Source organism: Rhododendron vialii, chromosome 11a (genome assembly GCF_030253575.1).
Source record: "Rhododendron vialii isolate Sample 1 chromosome 11a, ASM3025357v1".
Taxonomy (NCBI): Eukaryota; Viridiplantae; Streptophyta; class Magnoliopsida; order Ericales; family Ericaceae; genus Rhododendron; species Rhododendron vialii.
Window position 1 is genome coordinate 29,473,588 of NC_080567.1, and position 21,002 is coordinate 29,494,589.

Consider the following 21,002-nt stretch of genomic DNA (forward strand, 5'->3'; position numbering starts at 1 on the left):
ACTTTAAAATTTATTTTTGCCCCAATCTATATAAGGATTTTGTACTTAGAAAAAAAGAGAGTCACAATAAAATCTCCACCCACAAAATTCCCAAACATAGCGCTAACAAAAGGGTTTCGTTCGACGATCACTCTTCAGACTCTTCTCCAGTTCTCCTAATCTCTGCTGACTGCTCTGCACCATAATCGTATGTGTGACCAATGGATACATGATAGTTTGGTTGTGTATATAAAGAAAATTGTTTTTGAAACCATTATAAACGAGGCTATCATCCATCATTTCCAAAGTATGAAAAGTCGTCGAGATCAATTATAAATCGAAACTACATTTTGTTATTAATATATATCTACTTTTTGATTAACTTGTTAATCTTAATAGTTTATTTCAATTAGCAATTACAAAAGTGACTTACAGTTCAAATTTTCGATTCCATTTATCGAAAATCTTAACTCCGCCATTGCTCATTACTCTCCTCTTTTCATGATCAAGCGTGTCAGCTTATCTCCAGGTAAAAGCTCGTGTAATATTCGTGTTTGCATTAATTTATATTCTTCAGTACTGCTGGGAATTAAGGTACAGAATGTGCCAACGTTTGACCTCCATCCCTGCATGCGAATTTTACACTAGCTTTTCATGATCAAGGGATTTTTTTTCATAAAAAAATTTTAAATTTGAATAGTACTTATTTTTTATTTGTTAAGAATTATATTTTGTATTGGGTGTTATTTAGATATTTAAATGCTTAAAAATGTGTTCATTTTGGATTCCAAAACTCAATTTTCTCTCTGCTCATGGTCTCCCATAAATCTTTTTTTTAATTATTAATCTTATTTCTCTTTCTATTTCTCTTCACTGATTATACAAAAAATTTCTCTTAAAATCTAAACCAAACAATCTATTAGATTTTCTAATCTTGAAATTTCAAAATCTTGTTGTTCATAATCCAGTCCCACGTCTATGAAATCCTGGTTCCATCTTGCCTGTACTAGCTTGAAACTGAGGTGGGGTGGCACCTACCCACAGTCGCACCACGTGGCTCCGCCAATGATATTGTGTCCTGACCGCCAATTAATTTCATAGTTGTCGTTGGAAATTAATGCAGGAGGAATGACGTGGACAAACGAACGGTCATGATGCCGGCACCTCGGATGGGGAATACGGAGATTCCACCAGAGGATGGTTATACTTGGAGAAAATACGGTCAAAAGAATATTCTCGGGTCAACATTCCCGCGGTAACATAATTTTGCTGAAATACCCTCCTGCATGACTTTTTCCTTCTTCCTCTCGTTTTCTCAAGTCTTCGACCAAGGACTTGAAGTCGTCAACCTTGCATATTGACCCCTATTACTAACTAATGACGTTTTATGTGATTTCAAGATTTTTTATTTTAACATGGTCAAACCAAGACGTGGACCACTCCAATAGATTATTCGTGGTGTTTGGTAATATCACGACGCCTTTTAAGATCACGAATTTGCATTAGGCACGGTCGGCTTGACCTAAAGCCGAAGGTGTGGCGACTTTAGACCCTTAAATTTGAATCTAAAAATGGATTTCAGTTAAGTAGTATAACTCTGTATGAGTTATATGAATATATAGTCCTATTAAAAATTATTATTAAGAGAAGCAAATTATAGTATTTATTGATCTAGCACTAGAAGATTCATGTTTGAAATGCTTACCACTCATAAACAGAATTACTTTTACTGATGGAGAGTCCGAACATTTCTTTGAAATTGCATGTGCTAAAATACAAAATATACACATATCAAATTCTTGTATTGTTATCTTTTTGAATTTATGTATGAAATATGGATATCACTTGTTTTGTTGAATATGAAACCAAAAGATCCTATCTCAATACATATTACTCTTGAAAACCCATTATACTCCATAATACTTTTTGCACACAAAGGGAGGCTAACAACTTTTAATTTGACGGTTAGCATTTTTCCATTTTACATGTGTAGGGGCCTCACGTTCGAGCTAGCTTAGGGCCCCAAAAGTTGACCTTGCATGGGCCTACACAATCTGTCTTGACTCTTCTTAATTTTAATTAGTAACATTTCCGCTGCCTCAAATTGATGTTTTCTCTTTCGAAAATCAAAAATTAATTTTACTGAAATAGAATGATCATTACTTTTCGAAAGATATGAATTTTCAAAATTACCTTCCTTTTTTAAAAATACGATGATATACTACTTTTAAATCTCTAATGCATTTTTTGGGGGTACTTTTGTGACTGAATTTGAATGTGAACAATGGTTATAAAACATCCAACAAAGAAATAACTGGCCAATATTTTAGAACGTAGGGTACGTATAGTGTATACAAATCGGTGAGAAGCAATATGCCCCAACTTCATCCATTCAAAACTATCCCTTTACATGGATCTCTCAGCATCACCTATTGGTGTGAGATCAACACAAATGGGTGGTAGATAAGGCATTCTACTCTCGTCGTTCATTTGATGATGTTTGTCTTGAAAATACCATCCTTTATGACAGAGTAGTCTTAATTGTAAAGTTTGAATAAATGGGAGTATTATCCAAATACATGTCGTCTTATGTATTTGAATTCAAGTGCCCTCATTCTTCCTAAATTTTTTATATTTTTGTTTGACTTTTTTGAATTTTTATTATACGCATGCTTCTTTTTTTTTAATTTTAATCATTCTTCTCGATGAGCGAAATCTCAAAAGTAAAAACTAATGCCCAAAAATCAGAAAAAAAGTTTATGAAAGACAAAAAAATAACAAACTGGTATATTTGTTGTTTTATATTAGTAATTTTTTTCAACTACGATCTACAGTTGTATACTTTTCTAACTTCTCCCAACTGGGCAAATGATTAATCCCAAAACTGTTGGTGGTATTAATTAGGAGCTACTACAGATGCACCCATTCCCAACTCTACGACTGCCCGGCCAGGAAGCAAGTCCATCGCCTCGACGACAACCCCTTCACCTTCCAGGTAACCTACCGCGGGGATCACACCTGCCACATGTCATCCACCGCGCCGTCCGCCTCTCCCACCTCAACGAAACTCAGGCTGCCGCCGCTGCCAGCGCGGACTCTACAACTCGCAACCACCACCGCGTCTCCACCGCCGCCCACCGCAATCCCTCAACCGGACGCGGCTGTCGATGGACTTTGGGCTGGGTAGCAGTGGCGCTGGGCCGAGCATCGGCGTTGGTGGAGCAGGGCCGAGTTCGATTCTGTTTGGGAGAGATATGACGGAGTTTCAACTTCCGGTGGCGGATTTGGCCGATGTGATGTATAATTCAGGGAGTAGTAGCAGTGATAGCATGGACCTCATTTTCTCCTAAGGCATGGAAGATAAATGGGATCGGGAGACAAGAGAAGCAGCTGATGATGATTGCTAGCTAGCTCGACAGCAGGTCTGATTATCTCCTGATGAAATCAGCGAAGATTGAGAAAAGTTACAGAAACCCCTAATTACATTTGACAATTAAGAAAGTCCCAATTAAAACCATATTCCGATCTCTTTGACATTTTCAAAACCATTTCTCTTTTGACTTACTTTTTTGGAAACGACTTAATTAGGGTTGAAATGTTCAGACGATGAGATGGTAAGTATAGAGTAAAATCAAGGAGCACTCTTTGACATTTGAAAATCAGATGTCCGAAGAGTGATCGTTATCTGTAGTAATCATTCCGTCCATTTTTAAGTGTCCTGTTTCGTAACTCCAACTTATTAAAAAAATATCATTTATACCTTTCACATCAACTTTTTCATTTACTTTCTCTACTTACCCATCATCATTACACTTTTACTCACATACTTTTCAAAATGAAATATATTTTTAGGGACAAAATAGATAATACACAAACTTTTAACCACTAATTTTACAAAATAGATACTTATTAAGAGACAACCCAAAATGAAATACTGGACTTTAAATAAATGACGGAGAGAGTAGTGTGCAACTTTTTTTTTAGAATCAGGGCCAAAAGTCGTTGTGTCGAGATGAGCGTGCGGCTTGAGTGCCTTTGATGACTTTAAAGTAGATTTTATTTTAAAAAATTAGTGAGTAAAAATATAATGATGATGTCTCCATAGAGGGTAAATAGAGAAAATGGAGATAAAAGTTAATATAAAAGGTATAATAATGATGTTTTCTTAATAAATTGGAGTTACGAAGCGGGACATTTAAAAATTGTCGGAGGGAATAGTAACTACGTTTATTTATTTAGCCGATCCAAAACATACACAGATGCAACGATTTCTTGATTGATTCGAAAATTGTACTCCGGAAGTGAGGAGTACTTTTTCAAAATTTGAATTCGTTCTTTGTACTGTAATTGTTACTCCGAATGTTCTAGGCATTTTATGTAACATAAACTAGGTGCATCGCAACGTGTTGTCATGTCCGTTGAGGAGAACGAATTTAAATATTTGTGTAATCATAATATAAGTCATGGTCACCGTGGTAAAAGCATTTGGAATGAGTTGTCCTTACGTCATCTCAATCATCTCGCACACATATACTTTTATCGCAAGTTAACGGTGCACGAGAATACAAGGAATATTCATGTTGGGAAAACATGCATACCCATATAGATTACTTTGGCGACTTCTACATTTATATCATCCAAAAAAAAAAATACTCCATCCGTCTCTTATTTATAGTCCGGTATTCCATTTTGGGCTGTCCCTTAATAAGTGTTCATTTTGTAAAGTTAGTGGGTAAAAGTTAGTGAATTGTCTATTTTATCCCTAAAAGTAGATTCCATTTTAAAAAGTAAGTGAGTAAAAGTATAATGATGATGGGTAAGTAGGGAAAGTGGAGAAAAAAATTGATATGAAAAGTATAATGATGATGTCTTTTTAATAAGTTGGAATTACGAAGCAGGACACTTAAAAAGGGACGGAGGGAGTATATAGATATTGAGTAATAGAGGTCTATATTTACTATTTACAAAGTTTCATGAAAACATGCTGAAAAGCAAAAAATTACAGTCTCGTTGATACGGCCACTTTAGAATTGGTAGCCAAATCAATACCGTAGGCAGCGAGAGAGGAGCATATCACAGGTGCATAATATCTTCCTCCAAACCATCTGGCGTGAGAAAGAACAAGAGCTAAACCAACTTTTGCATGTTTGAATGCAATCATCATATTAAAATCAACAAGAACCAATGAAGCCAAAAAAAATGTAAAGAAAAAACAAAAGTGAGAACGAATATACACCTTCGATTGCAACTTCACGTTGTTGACTTCTTGTTCTTTTACCATTTTCAAATCTATGTTCTGTTTAATTTAATTTACTTCCGGGAGTAATAGTACTTTCTAATGCTTCTCACACAAGTTTATAAGTGGCGCTTCATAATTCAAGAAAGAAATGCGGAGATTAGTCGAGGCCATAGTGAACGACGACGAAGATTGCAGTCGTTTCTGTCGTCTTTTGATGCAGGAGATTGCAGGAGATTCGATGACGACGTCAGATTTGTTTTACGGTTCCACAGTTGTCTTCCATTGATGGGGAGCATTTTATCAGTGGAGAAAGTAGTTAGGTGGAAGGATTTCCATTGATGGATACGAGAAACAGATAGGAAGATCAATATTTACAAGCTATAGAAGTTGGGCTGCAGAGATTTCCCTCTGGTTTGGTGTGAATACTTCCACTCTACGTTTGCGAGAGTATTTCGTCGATCTGTCCAAAATTTGGGAATGAAGTGGAGAAATGTCTATGTTTTGAAACGTTTTGTAAAAATAGTCCATCGCGCATTCCCAATACGCGTTAAAGTAATCATGCATGATTTTGGTCTTAATCGCTATTCTACGGAGTAAGAGTTGACTCTCAGTTTTATAAATTATATTTTTGGTACATAAACGATAGACTACTAGCTCTATTCCCCTTTTGCTCCTTGGAGATAGAAACTCCAAATCATTTTCTTCTGCATTTCCATGTCTCGTGGAAGATTTGGTCCAAGATCATGCTGTGGTGGATTATATATAGGATCTGCCCTTCATCCCTTGGTCAACTATTGGAAATTTGGTTTTCAAGTGGCTTCTTCAATGTGGGAAGACATTGCTGGGAGTCATGTTTATATGCTGTATTATGGTCTTTGTGGTTGGCTAGAAATGAAGTGGTGCTTAACTATAAAAATTCTGGATGAAGATAAAGTGGTAGATTTGGTCACGACAAAAATGGCTATGTGGATCAAAATGAAGTTCAACACCAATGATAACTCTCTATAGAGGATTTCAGTTTTCTGGGCAAGTGCTGGCATTATATTTCCTGCTGTAATGGGCAGCAGTATTTTTTGGTTTCAAGGGAAGGTCCATAGTGTGCGATGGTTTTTGACATCAGTTACTTGGCTGTATGGGATTACGGCTGCTTCTAAATTATGGACTGAAATGGGGTACTTGGTCACTTGTTTTGCAGCAGTTCTCTAGTTTCTCCGTCGGTGCTACCATGATATTTTCTACTGACGGGGCTGCAGTTTTTTTTTCTGGTTTCAGGGGAATGTGAAACAAAGTCCCACATCGCTTGGGTACCAAAGTAATATGAAGTATATAAGCATGAGGGCACCCTCACTTCATAAGCTAGCTTTAGGAGTTGATCAGTTCTACCAAGACAATGTAACATGGTCCTAGATCTAAGTACTAGAGATGGGTAGGTGTGTGTCTCGCTCCTTCACGCGGCAGGTGCTAAGCGTGAGTGCATCCTCACTTCATAAGCTAGATTTTGGGGTTAAGTCCTACCCATGACCATGTAACAATTTTCATAGTGCTATTGTGCTGGTTCTCCGGACATGTTGTTGGTTAATAGAGCTAATATAGTTAATGATATGTTTTGATACCTTGCTACAAATTCCTCGAGCCGCGCGTAAGAACCTGCTTAGGAGGGGAAGTGGCTCGGCTGTAAAATCGCTAGGCTGCAAAAGAAGGAATATACTTGAGGAGGGTACACCATACAAATTGTTTAGAAGCAGTAATTGAGCTACCATGTTAAAAGCACATACAAATTGTATAGAAGACAGTAGTTGAGCTTCTATGTTAAAAGCACATACATGTAAATTTGCTGCAGCAGAGAAGGAGAAGTGGCTCGGTTGTGAAATCGCTAAGCAGCAAAACCAGGAATATGCTTGAGGATGGTACACCATACAAATTGTTTATAAGCAGTAATTGAGCTACCATGTTAAAAGCACATACAAATTGTTTAGAAGACGGTAGTTGAGCTTCTACGTTCAAAGCACATACATGTAAAAGTGCTGCAGCAGAGAAGGAAATCCCATAGTACACCATACAAATTGATTAGAATTTAGAAGCACATAAATGTAAAATTGTTGTAGCGGAGAAGGAAATACAACAGCACAAAGGAATAACACAACACTGACTACGACCACATCCAAACAAGTAGAAAACTCCATGCCACCAAGATCTTTCAACTTATTTTGGGCAAAAGCTTGAGGGTAGAAAGGATCCAGTGATGCCAATTGTCAAAAGCTCCTAGAAGTACCGTCTTTTCTTGGAAGAGCAGAGTCGATCATCGCATGATCTATGAACATAAGAGGGTTTGAGTTAGGCAGAAGAATGAGATAACACACAAAGATGACTGTTCTAGTTCAAAACTTTAAGAAGATTTTTCGGAAAACCGGGTTTGGTAAAGCTTCCAGTTTTTTGTTATCAGTAAACACATTTTTACCTTGTTCCGTTGACAATCAAAGCAATAAATATGCTCGGTGCACACGTTTAAAAACTTATTTTGGAATCAAGTAAGGGGGTTGTTGCTTAAGGAAAGGAAATTTAGGAGGTCGGAGGAGTCATTGGAGGGTCTTTAAAGGTGGTGGTTGGTGGTGGGGCAGTCGTCGAATGGATCATTGGGGGTAGTGGTTGGAAGTTAGATAGTCGTCAGAGGCGTTTTGACGAGGTGGCTAATCGCAGAAGTTCAACTAGGAAATTTTTTTGGATACCAGAAAAGTTGCACCAAAAAAAATTAAGAATATACCATAAAACTATGTATAAAACACCAGTACTATGCGGAAAAAATTATGGCACCTTCTAGAAATCATCTTTTACCCGAGAAAGTAAAGGAAATCAACGAAGGAAGAGAAATATTTTGCAGTGTCCTTGGATACGAGAATTACATAAACTGATACTTAGATATATACCCACTCTAAGACAACCATACCGACATCCAAGTAATATAGGTGGTGGGGGGAGGAGGCACTGATTGGTTGTAGGTTCGAGTCTTACTTGGAGAGATTTGATTCGTTGTGAATTCTTAATTCAAAATGAAGGAGCTTCATTTTACCGTGAAGAGGGAAAACTTGTTACGAAAACAAGTTGAATTTAATGTTGGAAATTTTACAGAATTTCGGATGAATGAAACTGGGATTTCTGGAGGGTCTTCCGAGGCAATCGGTCCTGGATTCGTTGTATCCGAATGCATCACAATCAATAGACGTATTGATGTGTGCGGCTGTAACTCCCATAACCTCTCCACCTTGATGGCAGTATTATTCTTCCCCTTGATGGCTGGTTTCAATTTGGGGGTTTCGCATTCCATTTAATTCCAGCATTTGTGAGGATATCTCCTTTGGCTATATATTGGTGCATCCCGTTTCAAAACGAGACCCAGAAAAATGCACAGCAATCCTAACAAACTCTGAAATTCATTCTTTGAGAGAGAGAGACAGACGTTTGTTCAGTTCGCCAAGGCGGTCAACGGCGTTGTTCCGACGGCTTGCAGTTTAGCCGAGCCAACCCTGGGAAAAACGCTGGTGCAACCTACAACACCCACGGTAGGCAGCGAATCTTTCTTAAGGTGACTGTGGTATCACACAGGACTCGGTTCCAATTCAGAAAAGTTCTGTTTGTATCTCGTTTGGTTAAATCTGCTCGGTATTTGTAATTTGTTTCGATCATGTAATTGTTATCAATGAAATTGTTCTCTAGATTTTTTGGCTTTTGCCGAATTTTTCCCAACAAACTTAAGAAAGATTCTTGATCTCTGATCGGCAAAAGAATTCCAGAAAATAGTTTCTGTTATGGACTAACTTTTGGGTTGCAAGAACATATTCATGACAGATTAGTTTCCATGGTGGAGTACCACTGGTGTATGGCGATTAATCAATCTGCTCGGTAGATTGATTGTTGATTGATACGAGATAACATAACAGTCCTCTTTGGGTAAACTATTGTCTTGTTTTATCATTACAGAGAATATAGTATTCTAGTTTGATGATTCACCGAGAATTTACTAGCTAAGCTGCTGTCTCTTTTTGAGACTTGATTGCATACATGGACATGTGAATAGAAACGCATAAGTGGAGTTTATTCACATTAGAAAGGTTACCGACGAAGAGCATTTAGTTGGTAAAGGGACAATCAGTAGCGTGAGTGGTTATTTTCTAAATTCTTTTCCACTCTTGATTTTCGGACTAACATTTCGCTCTGGATACAGTGTGGGATCTATATTCGAGTTTTGAGACCAAGTCTCATACATGACTACAAGATTATTTCCCCATAGTATTTAATTGTGTTCTGATTAGTGAGAATGTTGGCTAATAGTTCTTTGGATTTTATATTAAGCCAGATTCCGATCGCTAGTCTTCGGCCGGAAAGGTTTATTGCACAAAAACGCCAGGCACTAATTGCACTAATAGAACTCTAGTTCCAGGGGTTCGGATCGGACCGGCCTACTTTGAGTGGATTAGAGCCTAAAACGGTGTTTTCTTTTATGGGTTGATATTGGTTCAGGAGAAATCAAATCTGACCTTTGGTTGGTGGAAGCTTTGGATGTTTGTTTTCCACAGGTGATATGGTGGACTTATGGAATGAATCCAGAATTCACAATGCTCGGCGTCAGCTTTACGATAAATGTTTGGGTTCGGCCACGGTCAGTCGTGCGCGACTCGACCTCGAATCGGCTTTGTGGTGAATTGTATTGCTTCGGCTTAGATCAGTCGTGCGCGACTCGATCAAGGATGTTGGTGATTGATAGGCTACGACATCGGTCAGTCGTGTGCGACTTGGCCTCGGATCAATAGTTTATACGGCTTTTGGAGTGGTGCACTCAGCCTCGATCCTGCTTATGTTCTGCTCGGCTTGGACCGTGCGCGGCCAATTGTGTTGGAAAACATGTTCTTGGTTTTGGACAAGAGCAGATGGGGAATATAAAATTGGTTTCTGATTTGAGAAATTTTTAAAATCATATTGTATATGATTAGTTTCGTGTTGAAACAGGGAAAAGGAAAAAAAAAACTGTTCTTGTTTTTACTTGCATAACAGTTAATGTTTTGGCATAATTGTGAAATTATTGCATTATGTATAAAAATCCCAGTGGAGGTTTTTCATATCATAAGCTACCGTTTTGGATAATAAAGGCAGTAGGTCACTGATTGCTATTGTCTTGTTTGGTTTTGGGAAATCAAAACTGAGGTATTATTTTTCAAACATTAATTACTTTGTTAAAAACAGTGGATCCTGAATATCAGGTTTGTGGAAAAACCGTGTTATTTGGTTTTAATGGAAAAAATTGGAAATCGAAAATGGTGGGAATACTTGTGATGGTATTGTCCAAGGTGATTTATCCACAACTGTCTGGTGCGCCAATGGTGGTTCTTGTGGGAACATATTCCTCTCGTTTAAGAAATGAGGAGGATGGGCAAATGGTTGCCGTTGTAAAGGTTTAAGTGATAAAGACTTCTTTTCATTTAGTTGAAAGAAGCACTAAACCATTTAACTTAATTCACACTGAGGTGTGGGATTTCAAAGTTATGTCCAAATATGATGTGGCAATAAGTACTTTATTACTTTTTGTTGATATTAACATGAAATATTGCTACGTGTACTTGCTCGAGAGCAAGAACATAATATTGGATAAAGCTCGTTCTTGTTAAGAATGAAGGACATCAACTTAGCTAAGAATAAGGTGGTGGATAGTGACCGAGGTGGTAAATTCGAATTACCATTTGCGGAACTTGTGTCTAGCTAGTTCACCAAACCATTATACCTTATTTGCTTCGGCAATATGGAGTTGTTAAAAGCTAGATCATGCCTAACAAGCTATGATTGATACTAGGTTGATTAATTCTGTTTTCCACAGAATTTATGGAGTGAAGCATTTCTCTCCACATATAATGGCCTTAATGAGGTACCATGCAAGAAAGTTGATAAAACCCTAAAGCTGTGGGGGCAATGCCTTCCTATAATCTCACGGATGTGAGGGTATCTTGCAAAAGTGGTTGTACCTACACCTAAGAAGGTGAGAATAGGTCTAACGATTGTTGATTTTGTGTGCACAATAGCAACTTGTATTATGTCTTAATGTGAGTATCAGATATTCACAAGAATAAGACCATGGAATCTAGGAATGTGTTGTTCTTTGAACACATATTTTCAGATAGATCCATAAAGGAGTCAAGTTCGGTTAAGTGAACTTTGAAGACTGCTGGTGAAAGCAGTCAAGATCAAGAGGAAGAAGTTGATGTTGAGCCTAGCTAAAACTTCAACATCCTTTGGTCCAGACTTTCGAACTTTTATGTTAGAAAGTGAGCCTCAGACATTCAAAACAGTACCGAGCTCTCCTGAGGGTCCTTTGTGAAAGGAGGCTATTAAGAATGAAATTGACTCTATTCTGCAGTAAGCCAATGGGCTACGTATGAGTCAAATGGATGTCAGGTAGCTCTCCTAAATGGCAATTTAGATGAAGGAATCTACATATAACAACCTGAGGGTTTTTCCGCGCCATGTTAATTAAAGAAAGTATGTAGGCTTGTTAGATCTCTGTATGGTCTAAAGCAAGCACCGAAACAATGGCATGAAAAATTTGACAATGCTATGTTGTCGAGTGGGTTCAAAATCAACGAATATGACAAGTGTGTTTATGTCAAGGACACAGACGAAGGGTACGTCATTTTGTGTCTCTACGTTGATGACATGCTCATTGTTGACAGTAATGAAAGGGTCATTTAGTCTTCCAAGGATATGTTAAACTCAAAACTTGACATGAAGGATATGGGCCTTGCAGATGTCATTCTGGGTGTCAAGATCACCAGAACATCTGTCGGACTTGCGCTATCTCAGACACGCTACGTTGACAAGATTCTTGAAAAGTTCAACTCGTCTGATTCAAGTGTCACAAGAACCCTTGTGGATTTAAGTCTGCATTTATCCAAGAATGGGGGGGAAGGCGTATCTCAATTAGAGTATTCTCGGATAATTGGGAGCCTAATGTACCTGATGAGTTGTACAAGGCCCGATATGGCTTATTCAGTCAGCAGACTGAGCAGATACACGAGTAATCCAGGTCGTGATCACTGGAAGGCAATAATCAGGGCTCTGCGTTATTTGAGGTATACTTGTGATCTGGGGCTACACTACACCAGATATCCAGCAGTACTGGAAGGGTATTGTGATGCAAACTGGATATCAGATATGAAGGACTCAAAATCCACAAGTGGATATGTCTTTATACTTGGTGGTGTAGCTTTTTCTTGGAAATCCTCTAAACAAACGTGTATAGCACGTTCAACGATGGAATTAGAGTTTATTGCTCTAGATAAAGCGTCTGAGGAGGCCGAGTGGCTCCGTCAATTTTTAGAGGATATTCCAAGATGGCCGAAACCTGTACCAGCAATTAGTATCCATTGCGACAGTCAATCCGCAATTGGTAGGGCACAGAGTAATATGTATAATGGTAAGTCTAGACATATTCGACGTAGACATAATACCATTAGGCAACTACTCTCAAGTGGGGTTGTCGCTATTGACTATGTGAGGTCAAAGGACAATATCGCGGATCCGCTAACCAAAGGGTTAAACCGAGAGCTAGTTGAGCAAGCATCGAAAGGGATGGGGCTGAAGCCACTACGCTCATAGTTACCGTGGGGGTAGCCAACCTAGTTGACTAGAGATCCCAAGATCTAGGTTCAATGAGGCTATCTTTCGCGAGTAGCCGAGAACGATCACTGAGGAGACTTGATCTCCTGCCCATTCCTATGGTGTAAAACAGTGATACCTACTAATGGAAAGAGGTTAAGCATTACTTTTAATGACTCCTATGCGCTGGATTGCCAGGCGGGGTATAGCAGGATACCCTTTATAGGAAGGTCACCTATGTTAGTATGAAGTGGGGCCGCTTCTTTGAGAATTGTGGCGAAATTCTCGAGAAAATACTCGCAGAACCAGGTAGGGGGTGTCATGGCCAAAATGAACCCAACAGTGAGAACTGAACTACGTCAGGAGAAGTCCTGTGTGACGTCTATTGTCTCGGTTTACATCGGCGGCGAAACAGTTCAAAGCGGGACCGCACACTGGTTTGCTAGTAAACCCGATAGGCTATCACAAGGGAAGGTTTCAGGCCAAAAGCCACCTATCCTATGCAGGAATTATCCGTTGTCGTTCTCTCGGATCAACTTTGTACTCTGCGCCAGTATGCCTGCCAATTCCATTCATGGGGGGGATTGTTGGAAATTTTACAGAATTTCGGATGAATGAAACCGGGATTTCTGGAGGGTCTTCCGAGGCAACCGGTCCCGGATTCGTTGTATCCGAATGCATCACAATCAATAGACGTATTGATGTGTACGGCTGTAACTCCCATAACCTCTCCACCTTGATGGCAGTATTATTCTTCCCCTTGATGGCTGGTTTCAATTTGGGGGTTTCGCATTCCATTTAATTCCAGCATTTGTGAGGATATCTCCTTCGGCTATATATTGGTGTATCCCGTTTCAAAACGAGACCCAGAAAAATGCACAGCAATCCTAACAAACTCTGAAATTCATTCTTTGAGAGAGAGACAGACGTTTGTTCAGTTCGCCAAGGCGGTCGACGGCGGTGTTCCAACGGCTTGCAATTTAGCCGAGCCAACCCTGGGAGAAAGACGTTGGTGCAACCTACAACACCCACGGTAGGCAGCGAATCTTTCTTAAGGTGACTGTGGTATCACACAGGACTCGGTTCCAATTCAGAAAAGTTCTGTTTGTATCTCGTTTGGTTAAATCTGCTCGGTATTTGTAATTTGTTTCGATCATGTAATTGTTATCAATGAAATTGTTCTCTGGATTTTTTGCCTTTTGCCGAATTTTTCCCAACATTTAACAACGTTTTTTGAGTTTTCACAAATAGACTCCTCAAAAACAAGTTTCGAAAATTGACAAGTTCCTGAAAGATCTTTCCAAAACTGCTTTTGGAACAGCAACAATTCAGTGACATTTTAAAGACGAAATATTACCTCAGCTTACATAATTTCTGAAGCCGTGCTTTGTCCTCGTTATTCTGCAACTGCAATTTTCCCCACCAATCCTGCTCTGCATCGATACGTTCCAGATTTTTTGCATTATTTATGTTGAAAGGCAATTTCAGCATACCTGGACACTTGAATATCTCTAGCTTCTCCAAGGATGGCCACTTCAACGTCTCATTAATGGCACAAATGATTCTTAGTTTTTCCATGTCAAGGAGAATCATTTTCTTCAATTTTGGCAACAGAGTTCCACGAGCTTCAGATTCTGGAATTATTTCTTCAATTTCACCGCACTTTTCAATTTTCAAGCGCTGGATTTCACGAAGTTCTTGGATGGTGCCGGGAGGAAAAACCTTGACCAAAGTTTGGCAGCCGGTCAGTTCTAGAGTCGTTAATTTGGTTAGGCTTCCAGGTTGGAGTGGTCCCCTCAAAATGCTTTCCAACATTGGTAGATTCTTTACGAACAAGTGCTCTAAGCTTGGTAGTACTACCCTGCCTGAGGTACCCACGATGGTTTCAATTGCATCACAACCTTCAATTAGACAACTTTGGATACTGTTCATCCTTTCGAGTTCTTCGTCTGATAGCTGCTTGATGTTTTTGTTGTCGACTAATTCAAAAGCAGAAGCTTCGGCAAGGACCTGGAGAATCAATAAGTTTCTACCTTCAACTTCACAATATTTCACGTACTTCTCAAACTCGTCAAAGTTGGGGAGTTGAGGGTGTTCTGACCTTTTGGAACCAATGTAGAACTCAAAGTTTTCACTGTCTTGGACATTTCTCCATGAACTCCTTTCAATGAAACTGAGAAGGATTGTGGCGTCAGGAACACGGATACGAAGATTTTGAGACCCAAAAACCTCAATAACATCTTCAACCTTATCAGAAAAGCAAAACTTCAGAGAGCTAAACTCTTTCAACGTAGCCACTTCTTTGATGATGTTCTCTACGACATCATTGGACCAAATTTCGGGTGATTTCACATCAATGACCAATTCTTCCAATAGACAAAGCTTTGAAATGATCTTGTAGTTGAAATTTACCTCTTGAGTGGAATTTTCATTTCCAGACTTGGAGAAGGATACCCGCAATCGCCTTAACCGGGTCAACTTCTCAATATGGGACGGTATGTTATTGACTCCACTCCCCACAATATCAAGTGCTTCAAGAAGCTTAAGTGCTTCCACAATGGGAGTAGGAAGCTCGACCAAATTTTTGCAGTTATTTAGATACAGGACTTTGAGACCGATCGAGGTTGAAAGTGATGAAGGCAACTCCTCGATTCCTGTATGAGATACATCCAAAACTCGAAGTTTTATCATGTGCTCAAAGAAATACTGTGGGATTATCTTCAGGCTTGAATTTTTCTGTAGGAAGAGTGTGGAAAGTATGCTGCAATCGGGGGAAGCCAGTAATTGCTCCAAATGAGATTCTATTCTTCCCGGTCCAAGAGTCCACTTTTGGGGGCTCTCTTAATCGTTTGCTCGTTTCAACCATGTGTTTACAATCAGGATCACCTTCTGCTATATATAATGCCAAGTTTCGGATGAATTTGTGCATTATAACCTGATTCTCACTCTCACCTTCTTCAAGTAATGACACATACTTAAGGTAACTCAATACATGATGCCCACAGACGAGCGACTCCTTTGTTATACTATCAAAATCGCCAAGGAGATGTTCAGCTGCCCAACACTCCAACAAATATTCTGCGTTGATCACACTGCCTTCCGGATACAATGCACCATAAAGAAAGCATTTCTAACGCCGCTCATCATCCAAATCATCGTAACAAAATTTCAACATATTATACATTTCCCTAATGCCTTCGCATTCTTTTTCGGGCCACATCCTCCAACTATTCAATCCATCACTCCAATGGCGCAAAGAATCTTTCGATCTGAATGTACTTGCTACTTTTTTTATCAACAGTGGAACCCCGCTACATTCTTTGCACACTTTCCTTGCAAGTTTCCGAATATCTGGATATTCAAGAAGTTCAGGACTTTTTAGAACATCTTGAAACATCTTCCATGCCTCGTCTAGTGATAAATAAGTCACCTTAATTTTATGGTCAACCATTGAGCGACAAACACGACGCAACCTAGTAGTCAATACTATCTTGCATCCATTGTTGCTCTCAGGAATCCCAATATCTTTTAAATTGAAACATTCCTTGACATCATCCAAAAGTAGCAAGAAATTTCTGCCCTGCAACTCCATTAATATTCTTTTGGTAGTTTCATCTGCATTGCCAGAACCTCCTATATTTAGTTCTAGCCTTCTCACAATGGCCTGTAGGAGATCCTCCCTGCTCAAATTTTCCCTGCTCCCCTCCTGCGATACATCCAGCCAAATGACTATGTCAAAAGTTTTGGTAACTTTTTCATGGTTATTCAAGCTGCGCATCATGGTTGTTTTCCCAATCCCCACTGTCCCGAGGATACCTATTTTCTTACCCATGGAACTTTCCAGCAAGTCTAGAATCTTCTCGATCTGCTTTCCACGTATCCCAAAATTGTTATTTTTTCCCTCTTTGTTCACAACAAGTTCGGGTAGCAGATCAACAAACATTTTATCTTCGATTTGATTGCTTTCTTCTCCAAGACTCTTTACTTTCTCATACATCTTTTTAAAATCTTCTCTAAAATCCAAAATCCGGACTCGAGGTAAACCACCAAGATGCCTCTTCTTTGCTTTGTTTGTCATATTTGTCTAGTAAATACTTCACTTGTTTGTCAATCTCCTCCACAGTGCGGACCCATTCCAAGTACATTTCCGATGGCGCCTTCATCTTATTTTTCAGTACTTTATTCTTAAAGTCCTTACTTTTGGAACCCAGCTTCCGAACTTCATCGTTTAAATCATCAATAATCTCCTCCACATTGTTGGGGAGGTCGTCTTTCTCCATTGGTGGATCCCAGAACACTTGCTTAGCTTGGGCCATAGCCTGCACTGCTGACGTTGCTGATGACACCGCAGAGACTACTAATCCTCCTATAGCTAAAATCCCGTCTGCCATCACTAATCTCAGAACCTGATCCCATCATCCCAGGTAAATCTCTTTAGAATACAGCAATTTGATCAATCCACTTATCTCTACCATGTTAAGATGATTCACTAGAGTTGGGGTCAAATACTACTTTCCATATAATACAAACTAGAGGCCAGGGAACTCGCAAGCGTGTGCAAGTCGAATTTTGCATGTTAAAATGCGATTAAACAATAAGTGGCCAAAAATCGACTTGCACACGCATCGCGTGTACCCGGCCTCTAGTCATCATTTGAGCAACTGATGTGGTTTTTTCCTTATATTTGAGAAATTGGTTCTAAATGCCAAAATGCTTGGCGTATCGATAGGAGGAGTACCGATACTGCACATACATCGTGTGGGGCCTACTTTTGTGTCCCACACGAATAATCCAAATCATTCATTAATTACAAAATAATTTTTCGGGTATTCCATTGCAACAAATCAACTCAATTAACTTTGTGTAAGTAGTTGATTCAATCTTCCAAGTTTTCATCCAGAATTTATAATAAGTACCCTAAATTTTGAATGGAAAATTAGAAATTAGATCACTCACTTACACATATCCAATTGAGCTGATTTTTTGCAAGACCACTTGAAAAATTATTTAAAATCAATAAATAGTTTGGATTATTTGTGTCGCCATCTGTAGTATCGGTACTCCCCATATCGGTACAATGGTACGCATAGTCGATTTTGAGAATAACATATATAGCAAATTAGCAATGCACCTATAATGCTTCCGTCCACGAACTTCTTATTCATCTTTACGATTGTTTTGATTCCATTATACACGCTAACGCCTAGTTCTTATATATAGTCACTTGGCCTTTTGGGCATTTTTTTTGTTTTGTCCTTATTCAAAAAAAAAATGCATTTGCTAGTTTTGCGTCAAATTTTTGTGAATTATTGATTCGTCTTAACAAGAGTAATCGAAAAAGTAAAAAAAAATTATGACTTTTACCTCTCTTTTTTGAGATATCCAAGATATTTCCAAAAAAAATAGGTAAAAGTTATAATTTTTTATTTTTTCCGATTCCTTCTGTCAAAACGAACTAATAATCCACAAAAGTTCGAAACAAAACTACTAAATATGAAAAAAATTTGAATAAGGACAAAGGAAAAAACTAAGTTGCCTTTTTTTAGGAAACTAGACCTAAAATATGTTACTCAGAGAATGGTCCACTAAAAAACATATGACTCAAATTAGAAAAAACTTACAAAAATTAGAAAAAAAATATCCAAAAAGTCAGCATGTTACACTTTTAATATGAGAAATGGTCAACCGTAGCATTACCTTCGTATGTAGAATGCAGATGATGTCTCTGAAGTACTCCTCTCTTCCTCCTGCTCAAAGTTTAAGCTCACTTTTCAAAAAAAGGAAAACATGTATGGGCAATAAGAGCATCTCCAAATCAAATTTGAGTAAAAAACCTCCAAAATCCACCTCCACTTCTTACCCAAACTTATACCAAATTTTGTTTTTACTCAAATTCTTCCCCAAAAATTTGGTATTGAACCAAATCCTTCACCAAATTTTCAGGTGGTGGTTGCTAGTGGTAGGTGTTGGTTGTGATGGGTTGGTTGCTGGTGGTGGTGGTTGCTAGTGGTGGTCGGCATTGGTGGTGGTCGTGATGCTAGGGAGGTGTCGATCTAGAGTTCTGGGAGGTGCCAATCTAGGGTTTTGGGTATTTGAAGCCCTCAAGAGAGAGAGAAAGAGTGCGAGCGCTTAGAGGTGACTGGATTGGAGCAGCGGTGGTGATGGTGGTGAATGAATGGGATTTGAGTAAAACATGAGCTCAGGAGGAAACTTCATATCAAATCAAGTTTTTACCCAAATTTTTACTCAAATTTGGGTAAAAATCTAAGTAAGGAGTGGAGATGCTCTAACACTGATTGTTAATTTTTGCAAAGTAACCGGTAACACAAAATTAAAAGGAATCACATAAAGTAATGGGTACAACCGTACAAAATCATTTTTAACAAATCGCTTTCTCTCTAACCTAAAGAAACCGTTGCCCAGCATCTCCGCCTTCCCCTCCCCCTCCCCCTCCCCCCCAGGGTTTTACGCCCTAATGGATGATGGGAGGGGAGCGTTTTCTCCCCCTCGTGGGGTTTTTCCATCTTCCCATCTTAAATCTCGAAGGTTTTTTCTCTTTCTCCCTTCACCTCCATCCTCCTCCCCAAACCACCATCCGCTGCTCCTCCTCCACCTCTTCCGCCATGTAGTCTGACGGCTTATGGAGATAGTGCCTTGCAGATGGTGGTCGTCGGAGGCGTCCTCCCTGCCGAAGTGGGAGATCTAGGTAACGGTGGATGAAGTCTACTCCGGTAAGGTGGACTCCATCCGATTCCGTTATCGGTTTTTCTCTTTTCTGTTCTTTCTTTGGTGTCCACTGTATGGGATTTCTCCCTGTTTATGGGGCTTCTATTACCTTTGTGTGGGTGTTTTTGGTTGTTTTCTACAGTACTCCGACTGTTTGGAGCAATGGGTTTAGTTGGAGTTTGGTATAGTCTTTGGAATAAGTCTCCTCTTGTTTGGTTTCTTGATCCCGTATTTAGGAATGAAGTTTCCTCGATCTTGATGTACTGTTTCTTAGATCTATAATATTATCTGTTAGCATTTTAGCAAAAAAAATAAAAAGGGTACAACCGTACAAGTAACTAATTTTAACCCAGAGAGAGTAACTAATTTTAACCCAGAGAGAGAGAGAGAGAGAGAGAGAGAGTGAGTGAGTGAGTTTCTGTTTCTCAGCAATTAAGAGATGTTTTGGTTAAATAATCTTGGAGCTTGATTCATCTCATTGAGGCAAACAATGTGATCCTTGACACAAATCGAATGAGAGACTTCAGATAACACAACAAAAAAGACAGAGTCCATAAAGTCGCCAAAAATGAAAGGCACCCTGTTAAAAGTATGGGGAAAGGGTGAAGACGCAATGACAAACGATTCAACTTAAAGCATCAGATCAGAAGACGTACTAAAATCTAAGTAGACTACACAATCACTACTACTACCAATTACAATCCACGATTGATCAGCGAATAAGAAGCAGAAGAAATGGTGACTGGTGAGGCATACAGAAGACGAGTGCATACCTTGTCAAATTAATTAAGCACTGAATACCAGGCCAGCTAGCCCAGATTGAAATTTCCTGACAACTTTCTAGTAGTATTTGATCCTCATTAATCCACTAGCTTTTTGCAATCCTGTAGCCGACTTGGAGTTGTCAATTCTCAGCCCATGGCGCTCTAATCTTAAGGCATTATTTCACTGTTAAACTTCAGGGCACCATTCTTGCATTGTTGGTGAAAAACCTCGGTTCTTGAACTATTCATATCTATTTATCAGCAGTAAAGATAGGAGTACAGAAAAGGTTGTACAGCAGCCGCATACAGATCTCTTTTGCGCCCATCTCGGGTCCACAAAGAAAATTGGAGCCGCTCATTTTGTTCAAAACATTTTGCTTAGGGTTCCTGTAAAAAATCATCTCAATCCAATATCGGTAAGGGCAATTATGAATCATCCAACTTTGCTTCAAGATTTAGCCTAAATTCTGAAGCAAAGTTGGATGATTCATAAATGCCCTTTTCTGGTATTGGATTGAGATGATTTTTACAGGGATCTTAAACGAAATGTTTAGGACAAAATGAGTGACTCCGATCATTTTTGCAGGACCCGAGACGGGAACAACAGCCATTTGAACTTGGCTATTGTACTGCCTTTGCTATACCTGTACGTAGCT

At 39.1% G+C, this 21,002-nt stretch overlaps 3 protein-coding genes across 4 annotated transcripts; 1 reads left to right on the forward strand and 2 right to left on the reverse strand.

Moving 5' to 3' along the window:
• The first annotated feature begins 470 nt into the window (after positions 1–470).
• Positions 471–3,600, forward strand: LOC131306379 (WRKY transcription factor 55-like). Its single transcript, XM_058332586.1, has 3 exons — positions 471–508; positions 1,103–1,234; positions 2,884–3,600. Exons 2-3 carry the CDS (start codon positions 1,131–1,133, stop codon positions 3,164–3,166), a joined length of 387 nt encoding a protein of 128 aa, XP_058188569.1. The 5' UTR covers positions 471–508; positions 1,103–1,130; the 3' UTR covers positions 3,167–3,600.
• A 3,652-nt stretch (positions 3,601–7,252) lies between these two features.
• On the reverse strand, positions 7,253–15,643 carry LOC131306376 (disease resistance protein At4g27190-like). Its single transcript, XM_058332583.1, has 2 exons — positions 14,214–15,643; positions 7,253–7,529 (listed from the first exon to the last, which is right to left on the reverse strand). Exons 1-2 carry the CDS (start codon positions 15,545–15,547, stop codon positions 7,481–7,483), a joined length of 1,383 nt encoding a protein of 460 aa, XP_058188566.1. The 5' UTR covers positions 15,548–15,643; the 3' UTR covers positions 7,253–7,480.
• A 250-nt stretch (positions 15,644–15,893) lies between these two features.
• Positions 15,894–20,585, reverse strand: LOC131306377 (disease resistance protein At4g27190-like). 2 transcript variants are annotated; one of them, XM_058332585.1, is made up of 3 exons: positions 20,356–20,585; positions 18,554–18,603; positions 15,894–17,262 (listed from the first exon to the last, which is right to left on the reverse strand). In XM_058332585.1, the coding sequence occupies exon 3, from the start codon at positions 16,932–16,934 to the stop codon at positions 15,987–15,989; it is 948 nt and encodes a 315-aa protein (XP_058188568.1). In that variant the 5' UTR covers positions 16,935–17,262; positions 18,554–18,603; positions 20,356–20,585; the 3' UTR covers positions 15,894–15,986. The 2 variants fall into 2 exon arrangements, with proteins under 2 accessions (XP_058188568.1, XP_058188567.1); XM_058332584.1 differs by lacking the exon at positions 20,356–20,585 and having other exon boundaries at positions 18,554–18,669.
• Positions 20,586–21,002: the final 417 nt, after the last annotated feature.

Excerpts from the sequence above, each read along its gene's own strand:
- LOC131306379 (XM_058332586.1), top strand. The coding sequence starts at position 1,131 with ATGATGCCGGCACCTCGGATGGGGAATACGGAGATTCCACCAGAGGAT. Across the intron at positions 1,235-2,883 it reads CTCGGGTCAACATTCCCGCG|GAGCTACTACAGATGCACCC; the intron begins GTAACATAATTT and ends GGTATTAATTAG.
- LOC131306376 (XM_058332583.1), bottom strand. The coding sequence starts at position 15,547 with ATGATAAAACTTCGAGTTTTGGATGTATCTCATACAGGAATCGAGGAG. Across the intron at positions 7,530-14,213 it reads CAGAAATTATGTAAGCTGAG|ATCATGCGATGATCGACTCT; the intron begins GTAATATTTCGT and ends TTATGTTCATAG.
- LOC131306377 (XM_058332585.1), bottom strand. The coding sequence starts at position 16,934 with ATGACAAACAAAGCAAAGAAGAGGCATCTTGGTGGTTTACCTCGAGTC.